A 19,487-nucleotide genomic window follows, 5' to 3' on the forward strand; every position below is an offset into this window, starting at 1 on the left:
ATATAGGAGATGATGTAGATAGTTAAAATAAGTTTGTGGGGGTTTTTTGGTAGTGGGCAAATACTGCAGCTTGGATATTTTTGTCTCGTATATATGTTTTTATATCTCATGTCCTCAAGTTTGTTGTTCCATCAATGCCATTATTTTGCTCTTCATAAATTCTTTCTGTACTTCCTTTTGTGTACCTCATGTCAATCCAAAATACTTGTCCTTTACTTGCTAGCTTGTTCTCATCCTCCGTGCTGCTCTCTACACCCTTTACAATGGAGGAAGTGTTTCATCTCTAGCAGCTTTAGCACAGTTGGCTTATTTTTTTTTTACTTAATGATCTCCCTTTCATATTGCTTCTTAAAATTGGCTGTCTCTCAGTTGTGTTCCTTAAGTAATACTTACTTGCTAATTCCATGCTTGTACTATCCATATAGCAGTATTTTTCTTTCAGAAAGATCAACAATCTGATGTAGCTTTAAAATTCTATTAAAATTCAAACTGTTTGTTCCCTAAAATGTTTAAGTCATCTTGCTAGACTAAAAATTTATCTCAGATATTCAATTTTTTTTCTTTTTTCCCTGAAAGAATTTAAACTATCAGTGAAAAAATAATTCTGAAAAGTCTGCTTTACAATTTCTAAAAAGACCTTCCAAAATGTTTGAAATAAAACATACACTTCAGGAGTTTTGTTTCAGTATTGCTTCTCTTTATACCATTTTTTAACTTAATTTTTTTTTTGCATCATGTCCAGGTGTATTTCAGTAGTCAAGAGGGTAACATGTATTTTGTTTATATTCTGTCAGAAGTTTTCTACAAAAAGAACTTCTAGATTTAGAGTAATCATCATTTTCTAGCAGAAAGTTATAAATCAGAAAATTTAAAATCATTCAAAGGACTCAAAATTTAGCCTACTATTTTCACCATGGTAGGGATGAAAACAAAGCTTTTCAGAATAAAGTATTTGGTCGCTCACAGTGGACAAGTGAAGCATAAGCTGTTGGAAGAGGGAAATAAATTCCTAATCCTATTAGCTAATAGATGGCTTATTCCCAGCTGATCATCATATGTTCTTTTTACAGTATCTAACTGATTTAATACAATTATTGAGGTTTCTTTCCTGTTCTTACATTTTCTACTTGCAATCCTCTTTGAGATGTGTACAAATTGACAAACCTCAGCATGCCAGATGAGCATGTCGGGGTAGTGAGGCTGAAACAGAGGAGCAACGTATTAGGTGTAATTATGGGTAAAGAATCTGAAAAAGAGCTACCACCTTTTGAAGTCAGAGCTTTGCCTGCAGAGGAAATCCTTGGGAGAGGATTTGAGTAAGCTCCATGGAATGAAGAGGTACAGTCCATATAAATATAGGCTCCATCAAAATGCACTTTGAGTATTGTCAGAAGAGTTCACTGACTCTAAAATGGATAAGGTGATTATGATGAAGTGTCAGGAGAATATAGGAGCTCTCAGATGTCTTGAGCATATCATATTCTGACACATAAAAGCATCCAGTCCCACCTGGAGAATGAAGTGTTCATAATTTAACACAATCTGCAGGCAGAACTTCAGAGAAGAGGCGAAAGAAGATTCTGGCGACTAAATTGAGTTGCATTTGGTAGTCTGAGACAATTTTCCATTGTGAGGCTGGTGTACTACAGCAGCAATTGTCATTATGAATGCTAGAATTTATGTGAGACATAGTTTGGCTAATTTTGAATTTTTTTAATGGAGAAATGAGGGTTGAGAACAGATATGCACCATGAGCTACTAACACCAGCAAGGTTCCCTCTGCAGAAAGTGGCTCAGAAGGAGCATTTATGATTGCAATAGAGTTGTAAATGCATAGCATTTGTACTGTTGGTATAATCTAGTAATCTTATAGACACATAATCTAATAAAAGCAGCAAACATTTAGTGTCATGTTTTTTAGTATCTTCATCAGATGGTCTGTATCATGGACAATACACACACTTTATCATAAACAGAACTCAAATATGTCTTATAATTTGCTTTCCTTAACTAAACAATAATATATTTCGAAGTTAAAAATGAAAATATAGATGTGCTTTCCTAAAATTCCGGCACACTGTCCATGATTATTAAGAATATATGGAAAAAATTTTCCTATACTCTTCGTGTAAAATAATACAGTAGTTTGAATTTCTTCATCTGCCATTAGTTGGTTGTCAGGTATAATTTTTTGCCTTATTTTCCTTCAAAGCCATCCTGAATCATTCTTAAAAGGATACTCAAGCACTTAGCTATACCATTAATTTTTATGGAAAAATGCACTTTAAGGGGGAAAAAAAAAAAAAGGTGCAGCTTCAAGGTAACAGCAAGACATCAACTTTCTGTGTTTGAAATTAACATAATGTTTTACATAATGATCCTCTCTGCTGATCATTAAAATAACATAGTTACCTCGGCAACTGGAACAGTCTGCAAATGTTATCTAGTGACACATAACACATTTAAAAATACGTACAACAAATAAGGTCTGAAACATTATCATTTGGGGGAAAAAGGTTTGTTTCAATAAAATTGCCTTCTGGTCTAAGCAGATTTTTGTGAGAAAATTTCAGTTCAACAGAACTTTATTTTTATTCAAAACTGACTTTATTTGCTCAAAACTTGAAGACCTGATGATGTTTCATTTCCTGACAATCGAAAAACTGTAGTTGCTTTTCAATTACAATTTTCATTTTTCTATAAATGTTTCAATGGCAAATGTTCAGGAAATAAAATTTATTTCTAATGCAAGGGTTGAATGCTTTAAAAACTGCTATAAAGCATAGCATACCAAATAATTGACTGATGAATTCAGGGGATCTAGGGAGTTCGCTGCTTTAGATCTCAATGTCTCCACTGTCATTGCTTGTACCCTTGTGGGTCTGTCCTGAACTGAGATCTAATGGGGCTGAAATGAACCGACATTGACACTCTTCATTTTTTTTCTTTTTCAAGCAAAACCAAATCAACTATGTTCACTGATGGTTTTGGGTGTCTTGAAATGAATTTTTGTGTAGCATTTATTTACTGAAAAGTTTTGCCAGCACTAGCTACCAGGATATCTTCCAGCAGAATGGAAAATTGCTCTGAGGTAGGTGACTTGGCTCATCACCTTTAAGTTCTCTTTCATTCTTCCTCTGTACTGAAGCTGCTACATTCTTAGAACACCTTCTTCTCTCTGCCTTTGCCACTCACTGTCTGCCTTTCTCTCTCCTGGGAGTGTACTCTGACTTTTGTAGGATTTGCTATAATATTACAGAGAATTTGTGTTAAAACAATCCCTTATAATTCAGATTATTTTAAATACTAAATTTGAATTAATGTCAATATAATTTGCTGTTAAATTTGTTTGCGTAGTTTGGCTAGTATCTATAAATTTTTTCAGTGCATACGATATGGAATATCAAACACATAGATCTTTTCTGTCAATTTTAATGGTACTTGTGTGTGTGGAACCCCCTCAAGGTTTACAAAGTGTATAAAGAACTTTTTTCATTATATTTCAAAGGCTATTGGTCTAGAGGTGATTTGTATTGACACGTTCCTGAAGACTGCTAGGATGTTGGTAATCCTTAATGTATTTGAGCATTCTGCCATACCCCATGGGGTTTTTTAAACACTTCTCCTTTGGGTGCTGAAAATCTGGTGACAAGATCACTCTGAGAGAGCATCTAGATACTGTGGTTTTTTTATAAAGTGTTGTTCTAATAGAAATCTTTGCTTTGGAAGCAAGTGTCAGCCCTTTGTTTATAGATCTTTTTGCAAATGCACAGAAATCTCCTAATCTCCTATTAGGATTTATTTTCACTGGAATATAAGGAACAAAAATGGCTGCCACTAACTTGATTTTAGGGCAGTGACAGCAAGGATGTAACATAATTTGCATCTTCCTTACAGGCTCCAGTTTCAACCATTCATCCTTCCATCTGAGTGCTACTGTTTTCTAGGGGTTGGCCACCTGAAAAAATGGGGCCAAGGCCTTTCCTAAGGTTTTCATTGTGGATTTTGGTGTCATAGTGTTGCTTCCTAAATTCCCAGTCCAAACTCATGCCATGCTATCTGTCAGGACAACACCTAGGCACATATCTTTCCCTTCTTTCACCCTTGTTGGTAGAGGAAACCTGAGTGTTTGAACTGGGAGAGTACTTCAAGGTATTCCTTTTATCCTTGAATTGGTGGATGGATGGAGTAGGACCTAAATCTATCATAGAGCAATCTTGCCCTACAAAACAGGCAGCATTATCTTGGTGTAACTGAAGAGCAGCTGTAAAGGCATCCATATCAATCTCCTTGGGCAGAGGAGAGGTTGGGACATATCCTCACATTAAAAATTTTAAAGCCAATAATAAAGGCATTAATTACACCATCAAATTTTATAACCATTCCTAAGACCTTTATCCTCTCTGACATCTAATGAGAGAGTACATGCTGTCTGGGGCCATGATTAGCTCAGAAAAAAAGGAGAGATTAGAGTATTAGACGTTACTGAGCAGGTGGATGATTACACAGGATCTTAAGCCAAGAAATAAATATTCAAAGTACGTCGCATTTGGAAAATAAAAAAAAATATTTAAATAAATCTTTAAATACCTGTGGAGAATAACAAGGATCTAACTTTATGGTGTGTTAGCATACATACCAGATGATGAAATAAAGAATGTGTAAGGCTTTCACATCTTTTCTCAGTTTAAGAAAGCTCACTTGGTCAAAAGACAGTGGGGCACAGGAATCCTGTGCATATATATCCAACACAGGAAACTGCAGGTGACTCATCTACATTGCTGGTAATCCAGCATTATTCATACTGTGTTCTCTTGTATTTATTGGTGCCTCAGCTGTTGGTATTTTTAGGAATACAGAAATAATGAGTAGTGTAAGGTTTTGTTTTGCTCACTTTTTAAAGTTTGCATACAAAAGAGATGGAAATGTTGATCAAGCCATTTACAGAACTGGAAAAATGACAGGTTTAGTTTGTCAGCTCTTTACTACACTAGGAAATTATAAGTATTTAATCTATATTTTTGCAAAAATGCCAACCAAAAATCAATGTTACCTGTACTCTGTAGTTTGATATTTGTTTGGTTTTTATGTGATTGAGTTTGTTTGTTGCACCCAGAGCCAGGTTTGTGGGGTTTTTTTGGCATTAGCCACTTTCCTAACCATTAGCCTAAGGATGCATTTTTAGAGTCTCAACTGCCCCCACCTCTCCCCTCCCACTTCCCTCACATTCTTTGTTACAAGAAAGACACTTGACCATTTGGAGCAAGGATGAATGCAGGGCCCTTTAGAGAGAGGGCTGAACCAAGAACTATAATCTGTCTCAGTAGGTGGTTGGACATGATGAAAACAAGTTTCTTGCCTCTGAAAAGAAATCTTAAAATGACTCTAAGTATGGCATTATTAAGGTATGCTATTTGTGTACTCTTCCACTGATTTCTGTTTGCAACTTCTCATCTTCTTCCCTGCAGACTCTGCCTGGAAGTGGATAAAGTCTCCTCCTGCTTGTAATGTTTTCAAGATTGATTACACCCCCACTGATACCTGGGTATGTGCAAACTTGTGACTGCTAGATTGTGTCACAATGAGTTAAATAACACTAAACCCACAACAACTACATTAGACAATATTCCTGTTACTGGCTGAGTCAGGCAGCAAAGAATTCTGAAAATCCTGGAGCAGGAGCCACAAGCATAACATCACAGATCACACTTGTAACTCTGGATGTGGAGACCAGAACATGTATTCTAGAATCATGTGTACATCAGCAGAGAAACAGATTGCTGCTTACAAGTGGCATATGAGTCTCATGTCATGAGACTCCAGTGCTAAAAGTTCAATCTTCAGATTTTATTCTTCTTTCACCAATCTTGTCTGTTTTGCCTTTTTTCCAAACACATGTCCCTGATGTTGTTTTCTCTCTTTTCCTTCTGCTTTCTGCAGCTCTCTTTTCTTCAGCAGGTCTGCCAGTAAGTATATACAGTGCCCTTTGTCTCTTCCAGCAGCTCTTCTTTGCCACCTTGACAGTTGACTGTTATCAATTAGTCACATGCAAATTGCTCAAGTGGGACACTTTATTTTTTTTCCAGAAACAGCCAGGTTTGTCATATTCAAAAGTACTCTTTTGGTACCTCAGTTAGGAATCACACTGTATTAGAAGGCTTCTAATACAGGCTGACCATCTGAAGGCTTCTAACCAGGCAATGGCCACACAGATACAGCTCATGTTGCTCCTATGTTAGTATTTATTTGCACAATATGAAATTTGCCTACACTTTCACATTAGGTGTAATATTTATCATTGGATGCAACATAGAAGTGATGGAAAAGATGAAATAAATAATGCTGAATTTGTCTCACAATTCCATATCTGAAAGTGATGCAAACACCTAATAACCCTTTAGTAGCTGGTCTAATGCTTTTAAATCCTTGACAGGTCTTGCTTTGATTGATTTTCTAACACTGGCTTAGTTGTATATGCTTTGAAGAAATACTGGGGCTAAAGCACTCTTCATATTAGTCAGAAGGTATTTCTTGCTGGAGATTTAAAATTTTAAATAGAAAATAAAAGTGAAAAAATGTTAAGACTGGACAGCAGAGCAACTAAAAGCTACAGCTGGGCTGACACACACAGAGGAAAATCCTGTCAGGTTAAAAACAGAAACATGTTCCGCCCATGGATTAACTTTATATCTAATCCACTCATGTTCTGCCACATGGCACACTACCTACACACACAAACTCTGTGAGGAAGAGAACAGGGGTACAAATCTTCGGTAAACCTTACTTTCTTTCCATTCATTTCTATAATTCTGAAGTTAAACACACTTAGAAGCGCCCAAACATTTTCCAAACTCTAGTATCAGTTATCTGCATGGTCATGTTTCTAAAGATTTGCAAGTCAGTTTATTCACTCTCAGAATTATCCCTTCTGACTTCAGTATGCAGCATATTATGCTGAAAAACTTCTAAAGTCTGCATCTGTTCAGTGCTATGGATTTACATATTGGCTTTCTCTCTAAAATGACTTACATATGTATCATTCATGAGAAACAAGCTCCTTCTTTTGGGAGTCTTCTGAATGGTGCTTCCCACTGTACATGTACTTTCAGTACTGAAACTTAATTGAAAATGTCAAAACTTGCAATAAATGTTAAGATATTTGGTTAGATCAACAGGGGACTGATTCTTCAGAGGCATTATCTGTTGAGTGAGATTAAGGCAAATGCAACATTTAGCACTCCTATGCAAACAGCAATTTAGTCTTCCTCTTCTGAACAAACTGCAGTTGAAATCCAATCATTGGATTTCATATTTAAGACTAAGTTGCCTTCTCACAATTTTTCTGTTACAACTTTATTATGATTAAAGACATAAAGAGTAAATTGAAGCCACTACTACAGTTTGTTTGTTGCTTTTAATTACCACTACCCATAAAGTCCCACTTTGGCCACCAGCAGCTGAGGGAGAAAGAAGGAAATGCAGAAAAGTGTGTCAGTGGCATTTTCCTTTCAGCACAGCCAGACCGTGAATAGGTCATTAGTGGCAGTGAGACTAGCCTGAAGCTTTTGTAGAAAACATTGCCTGTAGCACCCCTGGAAGGAAAAGGGGTGAATCCAACATTAGGGATTGTACCTCTGCCTCCCGTTGACTTGGGCAGCTTCTAAGTGAGAGCTTTAAGAGGGAATGAGGCGCAGAGGTGCAGTCCAACCATTCTTCTTTGCCAGGAGTTTATCGGTAAAGACTGCTTTAAACCTACACTGATTTATGCCGGATAGGGTAACTTTAAAGTTCTTCAGTGCTTGTGAGAGGTCAGACAGCAGTCTAAATTAGAGTCAGCATTTCATAAAATACAACAGGTAACAGGCACCCTGAAAGCATTACATTCAAATAAATGTTTTCCTTCTACTTGTAGGATTTTGCAGGAATGTGGAACCATTGCTCTAATCCTCCTTATGGCTTCTTGGTTTTTAAAAAAGAGACAGTGTATCTAATTACTTGATTAATGAAAAATGTACATACAAACAGAAAGTGATGAAATTGCCAAAAAACATAAGATGCAAGAGGTCTTGTAAGATAAATATTAAACTTACAATTAGAGAGTTGCTGACTTCATTTTAATTACAACGATTAATGAAACAATAGAATTCACATAGATACAAAGAAAAGTTCTAATACTTCTTTTCAAAAGTCATCTAGAATTGGGTAAATGAAGTTGTCTTTGAACAAGCAATATGCCAAAATCTGTCCTCCACAAATCATTGAAATTACTCCAGAACCTGAAAGAAACGATATGGTTGTTTTGAATTAATTTTTATAGTGGAATACAAAGTTTATGATAAAACTTTAAACTGACATTTTACTTAAACATTTTACACAAGGCTTTAACTACTTACAAAGATATCAGCCTCCACAACTGCTAATGCAAAATCTGTTGTAGGACAGGGAATTTATCTCTCCCCATCACTTAGGAATTTATTGCAGTGGTTCATCCTTGTTATCCACAATATAAGAAAGAAGAACAGAAGCCAGTCCTTTACCCTTAACTACTGTTTTTCAAGAGCATCTACTTTTCATGTAAAAATCTATGCTTCTAGTTTTACAGAAAATTAAACATTCAGAAATGTAGTTTTGCCATTCACTTTGAGGAAATGTGATGACTGAAATTCATCTCATCTATTGTAAGTACTTGTACATGTTTATAAATCTTGCCTCTGAAGGTACCTGGTTTTTTTATTGATTATAAAGGGTATCAAGAAAGGCTATGACTTTGGACAACTGTCTTTCTGACACCTGAACTGAGATACATTTCAACTCATTACAGGTTAAATTAATCATGGTTAAGTCCTGACTAATTGAGATTAGTCAGGACTTAATCATGACTTATTTCAAGACATGTGCCTGCTGTTTGTTTGCAAGACTAGTGTAAGATGAGTATATTCTGGCCTTAAAAGAGAGGATTTTTCTAAGGTGAGGAAAATCCTAGTACAGCATTATTTACCAGTGACATTAAAAGAAGCATGAACAAAATGCCTGTACTTCTTCTTTAAATGTTGACAATTCTCAGATTATTGAGGCAATAGATATTTAATAGAAACAGTTAGTATTATAAACACTAACTTTCTACACAGATTTTAGCAACTTAAATTTTAAAGAATTAAATTATACCTAATGCCAGCCACCAGTGTAACATCAGGGGGAATTCAGACATAACTGCAAGAGGAAAAGTAGAAACATAAATTTTAAACCAGTAAGAATGGGCACAAGTAAGAAGTGCAGTATGCTATCAGGGGTCTCTTTAGTTATGCTTCATAGGTTATGTTTTTTACATGTATTGAAATGACAAATGCTTTAAGTCCTGACCAGCACCTGCCCTGGCCACACCCAAGCTGACCCACACCCCCACTGTGGGTAACTGCAGGGCCATTCTCTGACCCCACATTGCCTCCCCCAAAGCAAGCTGACAGGGGTATTGCAGGGGGCTGGGAAGCACACTGCATGTGCTGACAGCCCAGGGCCAGCCAGCAGAGGTTTGGTTGGCCATCTGAAGGAAACAATGATAAATCCGGGGCTGTTGGAACATCAAGACGCATCATCCGATAGAATGACAGAAGCTAACTCCCTGTAAAAATTATGTACAAACAGGGGGGGGTTTGGTAGTTTTTGCAAATTCCTTGATTTCAATACAAAAATTATTAATGAGGAATAACAGTAGTTTAAATCCCAGAAAACCGAATTTAGTAAATGAGAAATTATGCTTAATTTTTTTAGATAGAGTCTCTGTTGGTCTCTGGTTTAATTTGTTAGGGAACTGGGGAATCTCCCATCTGTATGAAGTGCTAATAGTCAAATGGACAAATCAATAGAAAATGGAAGATTAATCTTATACAGTAGAGAGGGCGTCCTAATTTGTCAAAAATATTTTCCTTTCTCTGCATTTTAGAATAAACATATTAACCTCATTGTTATAAGAGAAAAGAATCCCCAGATAGGGTCTGGCAAGGATGGAGTTAAAATATATTTCCTAATTAGCCATAGAAGCATTCTGCTAAACAGCATGAGAAGAGGGAGCAGATTACTAGGTGTTAGCAAAAAGAGATGATGGGTCTCATTTACAGCAGCTAATTATTTTCTTTTTCTTTCCTTTAAGGCGTAGATTTTCGCGGGGGAAAAAGGTTTCTGTGGTAAAATGCTTGATTTTTCTTATTGAGATTTAGTTCAAATGATCTGACTAAAACCTTTGCACTGACTTTGCTGAAGAAAAACTCCGTTTTTACTCTGAAGTTGAGATAAAGTGTTAATGAGTAGTTCTTAAAATATCCAGACATGAACAACTGTTAATGTCTTGTTTTGAAAAAAAAAAAAAAATGCATTTTCCAGATGCAGAAATTGTATCTAGCCTGTATCTGTTTGGTACAAATATTTAGAATATGAACTAACTCCTGATTTTTCATAAGAATATAACAGTTTAAAAATCTGCAACAGATCTACAATTAAGTTTAAAATGGGAGGATTTAAATGGAGGTATGAGTCCAATGGATGGAAAATAGAGATACACATTTATTTAGCTTTAGGGAAAATTAAGTTAATCCAGTAATACATTGGATGAATCCTAGTGGATTTGTCCTTCAACTTGTGATACTATGTGATACTATTTAGCAGTAAACCTACTTACCAGCCGAAGTTATGATGATATGAATAATAGTAACTGTTACAGCATAGTCCCAAACCCATTCTTCCACAACCAAAGCAAACAGCAGACCACAAAGAAAGAAAGTTATTTCCAAGGATATCACAAGAACTGTAAAAGAAAAAAGGATATTTTCACCAAACACAGTTTTGAAAGACATCTCACATTCCAAACAATATCAATAAGGAGATAAAATATCTGAGATAGTTATGCATTTTCATGGATGGGCAGAAAGAAATACTAATTAGTGGTATGAAATAGCTGCTGTCTTTGGCATATAAACACATTGCATCAAACTAACTAATAAAATTTGGGGGGGGGGGGGGGCTAGGAGCTAGGAGGGGGAATCATGTTGAGACACAGTAATTACATTTGGCCCTGCAAAGTAATTCTAATGGAATATGCTTTAATTTTTTTTCCATTGGCATAACATAAATGTTCTTTCTTCATCTGAAATTGGTATTAACACTGTGCAAATATCCATACATTTTTATTTCTCTTTTAAGCTATGAACCAATTTACTTTTGAGCTTTATGTATTTTACTGACAATTATGAGGTTTGCCTTTGTAAAATAGATTATAAATCTGGTAAAATTTTATGTATGCATGTAATTCTTTAGGAATTGCTGTTTAGGAAAAAGGATATATTTTGAGAGCTTCAGAAAAATTGCAGAAATTTGTATTAGGACATAGAATGATACTATTACAATAAAATTCTGATATTTCAATGCCCACTGTATTCAAGCATTACCAAAGCAAAATTGCCATTAGTTGAATGTGACCCATTTCTCTGATCTGAATCCAGTGATTCAAATGGAATTTGCTGCATTGCTACAGTATGAAAATGAAATTAAACTACTTTGTGAAGGAACTTGATGGAGAATAGGCAATTGTTCTGCAATGAAAATGAAGCATCCTGGCAAAGCAGAGATTTTCTTCTGATGATGCAAGATCAGAAGAACTCAACAAAAAGCCTAAAAATCACTTGGAAGTTAAGTAGCAGTACAGAAATGAGAAGTGCTTGCAAGATGCATCAACATTTAATTGCAGTGTAGTTAAAACACAGAAATTATTGGTATAACTAAAACAGCTTTAAAATACTATCCTTTGGAAAAGTTTGCATCCATATGCAATATATTTTCTTGAGTGAGGAGAAAAAAAATAATAAAGAAACTTCAGTTACCTAAATAATATGGGTTAATCCATGAGGGATTTGTTTTAAAATCAAAAGGTGCCAAACCATCCAACATTTTAATCCTGTGGAAAGAAAATGAATAATTTTAAACAGAGAGTTTTAGTATTTAGAATTTAGATTACATGACATATTATGAGTGTTTTTAAATAGGATAAATAGAATACTCTGGGTTTTTGCAAGCTAAGTCCTATTCTGAGTTGTGGTTTTGCCCTTGCTCACTTCTGTTTAAGATATTTGGTGTTATGCATGATAATCAATAACTTCCTAGGGGGATATAATTTGTCTTTTTCATTGACTATAAAGTCTTTATTTTCCTTTTTTTTTTCATATAATCTTTTCTCTTACATTCATTAATTTACATGGTGTAACTGCAAGGACGAATGTTAAAACCAATATTTTATATTAGTTTTGAGTGTCCACTTGACAATTTGAAAGAAGGTTCAGGTATAACAATTTAACTGAATTTGAAAAATTATGTTCCTCAGTCTGGATGCTTCCTTTAAATAGGCATAACTCCACCCATGAGTTGCAGTATGCCAGCATATCAGGCTAAAGACAGAGAAATCTTACCTGAATACTGCAAAGCACACAGAGAGGACCACATAGTACACAGTGTAGAAAACTATTATGCATATCAACAGGTTCACCAGAACAACCTGCAAAAGGGCATAAAACAGTAAAACCTAAAGTCATGTTAACGTCAGGCATTCTTAGAAAATAATTCTAGATTTCTATCAAGCATAATGTGAAAAAAAAATTTGTAAAATAAAATATTTAGGCAGAATTTTTGCTGTTGCTGATTACATAAATGTACTAAAAGCTCTTTGGTACATTTCAGCTCCTAATGTGGCTATAATGCATGGCGGTTTTTTCTATCATATATTGTTGTATACCTACTATATAAACAATTTACAAGTGTTCCTAAAAGTAGAAGGACATTTCTTGATGGCTATTAAGAAATTAAGAAGGTACAGAGGAGAGACTCAAAAGGTATAGCTAGAAATGTTTGGGGTTTTTCTTCATTAGGGCTACAGCCCTAAAGAGGTCAATCTGTTTAGCTCCAAGGGATGATTTGATTATGATGGATAAGTACCTTCACAGAAAATACCAGGCACTTAAGGGTCTTTAATCTATCAGAAAAGACACAAGAAGTAAACAGCTACAAGTTCTAGCTAGACAAATTCAAAAGATGCAGGAAGGACATTTTGGCTTGTAAAGGGAGCAAACTCCCTCTGTAAATAAGACATCTTACTAAGCAGTAGTAGAGGCTTCTGACGATGAAACTTCAACTCTATTTGTTTCTGACCTTAGTTCTTTGAGTGGTTGTATGGTAGGTAATGTATTTACAGAAGCATCCAACATTGACAGAAGTGGGAACACTGTGAATATATCAAACTACCTATTTTTATATTGCTAAATGTTGTAAAGTGTTAAATATTGAATACTTCATCTATCTCCCACAAGAAGAGAGACCAAAGCACTTTAGTTTCTAATGCAACAAGAGATTAACCCATCATGCCTGCAGAAACTGATGTTTGTCAATAAATAAAAGTTCAGGACAGTCTTAAATTCTTTTCCCCCTACATCAAAACAAAGCCAAGCAAAAACTGAGAACTATTAACCTCTTCAGCCACATTGATTTGTGGGCTAAATACAGCTCCTTTGCACTGTGTATATTGTAATTCGAAATGAAAATTTGCCAAATAACACATTTGATCTCTTCCTTTCCCCAGTGCACACCATCACTGTGGTAATGGCAATCAACTACATTGTCACATGTAAGTTTGGCAGCCATGCTGCCTCCTACTCCCCTGAGCATAACTTCAAGCATTGGAAGTTTAACGTCTGGCACATTTTAGGTGGGAATCTTTTCTGTTTCATTGCTCTGAGAAGCTGCACTTTTCCTGTGATTCACCTTTATTCATTGCCCCTCCTCTTGCCACGGCCTCTGTGAAGCCCTTTCTGCCTTGGATGGAGATTGGTACAGTAATAAAAGTGGAGAGAGAGGACTGAAGGGAAAATCACAGAGCTGAAGGAAGGCTGTGAGGCAATGACCTATTGACCTGTAATTACAGTAGGTGAGTTCCCAGCCTTGAAGTCAGAGAGCAACTTTCTTTGGCCTCAAAGACACAGGATTTTTCTGTACCCAGAATATTCCTAGTCTCTGTCTTAGGGATGCAGTGAGGCATTAGGTATAGTATGCTTTGTTCACTTGAGTAAGCCAAGGAAATGCACACAACACAAAAATAAAGACACTGAAATTTTTCCAGTTTTATCACATCCTGCCTAATTTTTTTCTTTATTTGACGTTGCCACAGAAATTTGAACATACTTTTTTTAAATCTGAGAGTACTTTTTATTTTCAATCTATTTTCCCCTTTCTAGATCTTCTGGTATTTCAAAGCAAAATACTCACAAGTTAAAATCTACAGGATTACTCATTATATGTCAAAACAACTTAAAAGAAGAATCTTAGGAAATCACTGATGACATCAAATGTATAATTTTATGATACTTCCAAGAATTTTATCTCATAAATGGAACAACATCACGTATTTTTATAACATGTACTTTGCAGTAGTTGTTGCCAGCACTACTTTTTAATTTTAGGGTTTTTTTTTTAGGAAGAGAACACTGAAGAACAGTCAGTAAGAATGAAAGCAACAGCTCATTCCAGCCCCACAGCAGTTGTCTAATTCTCTAATACTATCTGGTGACAAATACAACACCAAATAAACTCGATTCCCTTTACCTTGGTTTCAGCAATTTTGACCTTGAGAGCCATGGACACATGATGAGTGAGAGGAAGTGATCTTGCTATATTCCATATGCCAGCTTTAGAAGGAGGAAGCAGCTGGTTTTCACCCCAAAAAACATTCTAACGGGTAAGTGCAGGACAGGATGGGGTGAGGTGAGTTGATTGGATTAAACAGAATTGAGACAGAAGACATCTGTGCACTAAATGTAAGCCGCTAAAGAGCAAAGAGAAAATCCTGCTTGCTCATGCAATGTTCGTACTTCTGTAGCTACAGTGAGCCAAAGCATTTCTAAAACATAACTTGGCTATTTAGACACAACATTATTATTATTTTGCCCCTTTTAATTGCTTTTTTTTTCAGCATTCATATGATCAAAATTCCTTGGGGTTATTATAACTTCCTACTTTTAATTATCTTTTACATTTTCTAGCATTAATTCTATTGACTATAGATGTGGAGTAGTACATTCTTCACAATGTTATTTGTTAGCATTTTTCTTCTGGCTATCACTTTATTACATCAAGTATGATTCACATTAAATTAGGTATAATTAATTTAAGAAATTCCAGACTTGTGTTATGACTCTTTTTTTCCTGAACCGTATTTTGTTCCTTCAGTAGAATGAAATTTAATGTGCTTTCGAGCACATCCAGCTTCTAGTGAGCAACTCCTTAATGGATTCAAATTTGACTTTTTACAGGCACATTATGATTCAGTGTGCTGTATTATTTGGAAAAAAAAAGATGCTTCTGAAACTGAACCAAGAATGAACTTCTTCTTTTTCTGCTGACACTAACATAATATGTGCAAATTTCATTAGGGTTTTTTATGCCTTTTTAGTCATACAAAATAAATGTTATCTGCTCTAAAATGCAGTATGCACTCGGCAAACAAGAGCTTTCACTCGTAGATTTGATCGCTCCAGATTGTGAATACTGCCAGGGAAATTACTGGTAGTATTGTGTGAAATTCCTTCATGTGCAAAAATACTAGCATGAAAATCTGTACATCAGTAAAGTCCTATTTTCCGGACTGAATTGATGACAAAGGAACATACTGAAACAAAATAAAAGAGCCTAAACTATGTTGCTTAAACTGTTGCAATTTTCAGGGGTAGCAAATAAATGAAGAAATATTTGCTTTAATAATTAAAAAAGTATTTGGAAAAGAGCAAAATTATTTATTCAAAGAGCACACTATCTACCCAAAAAAATCAGCTGAAAACAGCTGTGACCTAAAATTAATCTGCAGAAACTTTTCAGTAGCTATAATTAGCAAGATAACTGAAAAAGTAGTGGGTTGCATTAATCTCAGATAACTATTAAACATAACAAGAGTTTACATTCACCGACTTCTTCACAAAGGATGTATTTAACCAAAGATTGATGATAGAAACAAAATCAACAAGTTTGACTGAGATGTAATTGAAGCTGTGGGCATGGATTTGTTGGGCCAACTCAGAGGTTCTTCCCATTCCTATGGCACAATTGAAAACTTTAAATACTCTGAGAGAACACAGTGCAACATTTCTGTCACACCTTTGCTTCAAGATTGTAAACACTTTAATTGTGGTAGCCCAATGAACAGGAGTAAATCAAACTTGGAAGGGGCAGAAAGTGTGTTTGACCCAAAATACTAAGTCACTGAATAGTGAATGTTAACTATAAAGATGATGCTATTAGCTACATGTTGAGATAATGGAATAATGACTTTTCATATTTTTTATTTTCTTAAAATTTACTGGATCAGCTGCAGGAAAAAAGATGATAACTCCTATTCAGCAGAGAGAGAAAAAGAGAAAAAAGAGAAGTTTTAATTGGAAGCTAAAATAAATTATCTAATCTGGTTTGAACAAGCCCTACTTTTAAGCACATACTTTTTTTTTGTCATTACTTTATTGAATTTTACTAGGTCTGTGAGGAAAAATAGTACTGCATTACTTTTGAACCCATGGAGTTTGTGCTAATTTGCTTTGTGGAAACAGAGAGGAAACAGTTCCTTACATAGGATATCATTACCTGACCCTCACATGCTTGACAATAGTTAGTAAAGACTATTTTTTGACATTGGCTGTACACATATACTCTCTTTGTAGTGATATGTAATGTACAGTATCCAAGATAGATCTGAAAAACCATAACAGCAGAAAATGGCAGACTGGAGAACACATTTAGAAAGTAAAATTAAGGATACTTCTATAGGGCAGTAATTCTTCCCAAGAATATGATAATGGCAACTAATAGTACCAAGGCAATACCTAGTTCCTATAATCTGTACCAAAGTCAAATATAATAATGAACTGTAAGAAAATTTTATAAAGCTTACGGCTAAGTTTGCTGCCTAAGCTTATTATTTAGGGTTGGTTTTTCTGGATTTTGGCTTTTTTAGGAATGTTACCATTTACACCCACAATTTGTGATGCTGTCAAATAGTATTGCAAAAATAACTAACAACAATTTGAATAACTGTACCATACAGCAATATTACAGGAATATCTCATGGAAAAGAACAGGTAATTTGTGTTACTGCACTACAGCTCTGTGCCTTAAAAAGTAAGGCTAGACCAGGAACCACATTTCTTAGGTAATTCAAAAACATGAAAAATGTTTTAAAATTAGAAAAATTAATACATGACAAGTTTTAGATTAGTTTATTTATATTATATTTTAGGTTTATTATCCGGAAAACTTTACAGAAATAGAGAACTCAACCAAACAGATGCAGACTGGATTGTGTGGTAAGAAATTTTTAGTTTACTGGAGGATGGCATCAAAACATGTGTACTCTGTCTCCATCTGCTGATAGGGAAGAACTACACTTGTGTGTCAGGACAGAAGAGCTTGGAAAAATAAATGGTGGCCACTGTTTTTGTGGCTGGAAGTGATTGGCAGAATCTGTCAATGCAGGGAAGGGAACTAACATTTCTTTGCTTGGGACGTGTCATGGCTAAAGATAGTTTAGTTGTGTCCTATGAAGGACAGGCCCTACTGGTCACATATGCCTTGTACAGCCTCAGTATGACAGCTTGACCCCCAATATGGGAGGAGAGAATCCTGTGAGGTCTAGACTCTGCCACCATGAAGATTAAAGCGATTAGATTCTTTCCTTCTTCAACCTCTGTTGCAGATGGATACATTTTAAGGGGTGAGAAATATGAGAATTAGGTGTAATCAGGAATGTTCTTTGAATGTATCAATCTACTATTACTTTCAAATTTTGTTGAATTGCTTTTAACAATGCCCCTATTCCTTGTTATATTGTCTAAAAAAATTACAATATAATTGATTAAATAAGAGGTGAATTTTAGGAACTTTCAGCTCCTGAAAAGTTCTCCTTGAATCTCTGTGTTAAATCTTACAAATTCTAAAATGTCCATAACACCAAAAGAATTAAAGTCAAAAACTGCTTTAATTTTTTTTGATCAGCAAACTGAAAATGAATTGGATTCTTTTCAGAAATAATTAACCCCAATGAGCTACTTGTATCCAAGGAGTTGACTTAATTAATAGCAAAAATAGTAAACATCTTTTGTTTTTTTACTGACATTGTTGGCTTTGTGACCAAGTTCAGTACAAAGCTTGAAAGTATTGGCAAAGAACCTAATTTAATAGGCTTTATTTATTCAAACTAGAAATTAATTTTATTGTTTGTGAATGCTGTAGGATTGATAGAACTGAAAATGAAGCCTTCTGTTTATCCAGAGAGAAGCTATAACACAATTGAAGCAATGTAAACTTTCCATTCTGGCCCCACTGTATGTGTAAGAAGAAAGTTTAATTGTCTTTATTAAAAAAAAAAAAAAAAAATCAATATTTGGCCTTTCTGCTGAAAAGCTAAATCTGCTGACAAGCCTATATTTTGAAAGAATTCTGGCATTTCCACTACTGTTAGTGGGAATTTTTGGTAAGGACAGTGCAGCACTGGAAAATCCCTTTAGGACTAAGACCACAAAAACTGAGAAGCTGTGAAATTGCTGCTATGGTTAGAGTAAAATACATCATGTGGGATCAAATACTTGGAGATAGGAAAGGCTGCTGCACCTCCATTCTCCTAAGATCAAACAGTAGCCAGGCTGTGTGTAAGCACACACACACATAGAGCATATATATATATGTGCATGCACACCACATTTATGCATATATGTACATGTATACATGGATACCACAGAGCTCACAGACACACACACACAGACAACACCCGCGGTCTTATTCTGCTCCTGTTGTTGTCTGAGTAGGTTGGAAGCCCATTAGTGAGAAGATTTATACATATTTATACACATGGAAAGGTAGCTGTGACCCAGCTCCAGAAGCTGGATCAGCACATGGTCTGCCCAGTAGTTGGCATCTTTATCCCAGTTTGTCCAGTGGCTGAGTCCAGGACATGCCCCTGTGACTGCAGCCCCACTCCAGTTTCTGGCCCAGATTCTCAACACTCAAATGCATTTAGCCACACCTGTTCCTTCACCAATCATCTTAATCCCACCTTTTCCAGCCTTCGGTTCCACCCTTAAACACCTCATTGCAAATACTGGACAACCCCAAAAAACACTCTTCTCCTGCATCCCATACTGTGTCCCACCCCTTTAACCTGAGAGGTGATGCAGAGAGAAGCTCCATCTTGATGGGTTTCACACCTGAGCAAAGGGGTTGAAGTTCTTCTGATAAAAACCTGGAAGGTGTTTGCTCCTCACAGTCAGTAATTTGTCTTCCTGCCTGCCACTGAATGTCAGAGTTTCCCTGGGATTGCAGAGATGGATCAGTGGTTCTCCTTGGTGGTCCTGGGATTAGCCCACCATGGCTTTGTTTGAGCTTCCTCTCTAACTCTGTCTCTGACTGCTCTCTCATGG

General features: G+C 35.7%; 1 protein-coding gene and 1 long non-coding RNA gene across 2 annotated transcripts; one reads left to right on the forward strand and one right to left on the reverse strand.

Moving 5' to 3' along the window:
- Positions 1 to 2,515: 2,515 nt before the first annotated feature.
- On the forward strand, positions 2,516 to 18,407 carry LOC140683704 (uncharacterized). The gene is made up of 5 exons (XR_012055039.1): positions 2,516 to 3,091; positions 5,469 to 5,545; positions 5,941 to 5,966; positions 14,646 to 14,767; positions 15,342 to 18,407. It is a non-coding gene; the product is annotated as an uncharacterized lncRNA (long non-coding RNA).
- On the reverse strand, positions 5,473 to 13,677 carry TMEM244 (transmembrane protein 244). Its single transcript, XM_072927430.1, has 6 exons — positions 13,651 to 13,677; positions 12,453 to 12,538; positions 11,871 to 11,944; positions 10,673 to 10,798; positions 9,166 to 9,210; positions 5,473 to 8,276 (listed from the first exon to the last, which is right to left on the reverse strand). Exons 1-6 carry the CDS (start codon positions 13,675 to 13,677, stop codon positions 8,182 to 8,184), a joined length of 453 nt encoding a protein of 150 aa, XP_072783531.1. The 3' UTR covers positions 5,473 to 8,181.
- Positions 18,408 to 19,487: the final 1,080 nt, after the last annotated feature.

This window comes from Taeniopygia guttata, chromosome 3 (genome assembly GCF_048771995.1).
Source record: "Taeniopygia guttata chromosome 3, bTaeGut7.mat, whole genome shotgun sequence".
NCBI lineage: Eukaryota > Metazoa > Chordata > Aves > Passeriformes > Estrildidae > Taeniopygia > Taeniopygia guttata.

Coding starts and splice junctions, on each gene's coding strand:
- TMEM244 (XM_072927430.1), bottom strand. CDS start 13,677: ATGGCTGCCAAACTTACATGTGACAAT. Junction 12,539..13,650: donor CCAAACTTACATGTGACAAT/GTAGTTGATTGC, acceptor GCCCTTTTGCAG/GTTGTTCTGGTGAACCTGTT. Junction 10,799..11,870: donor GATTAACCCATATTATTTAG/GTAACTGAAGTT, acceptor TTTCTTTTACAG/TTCTTGTGATATCCTTGGAA.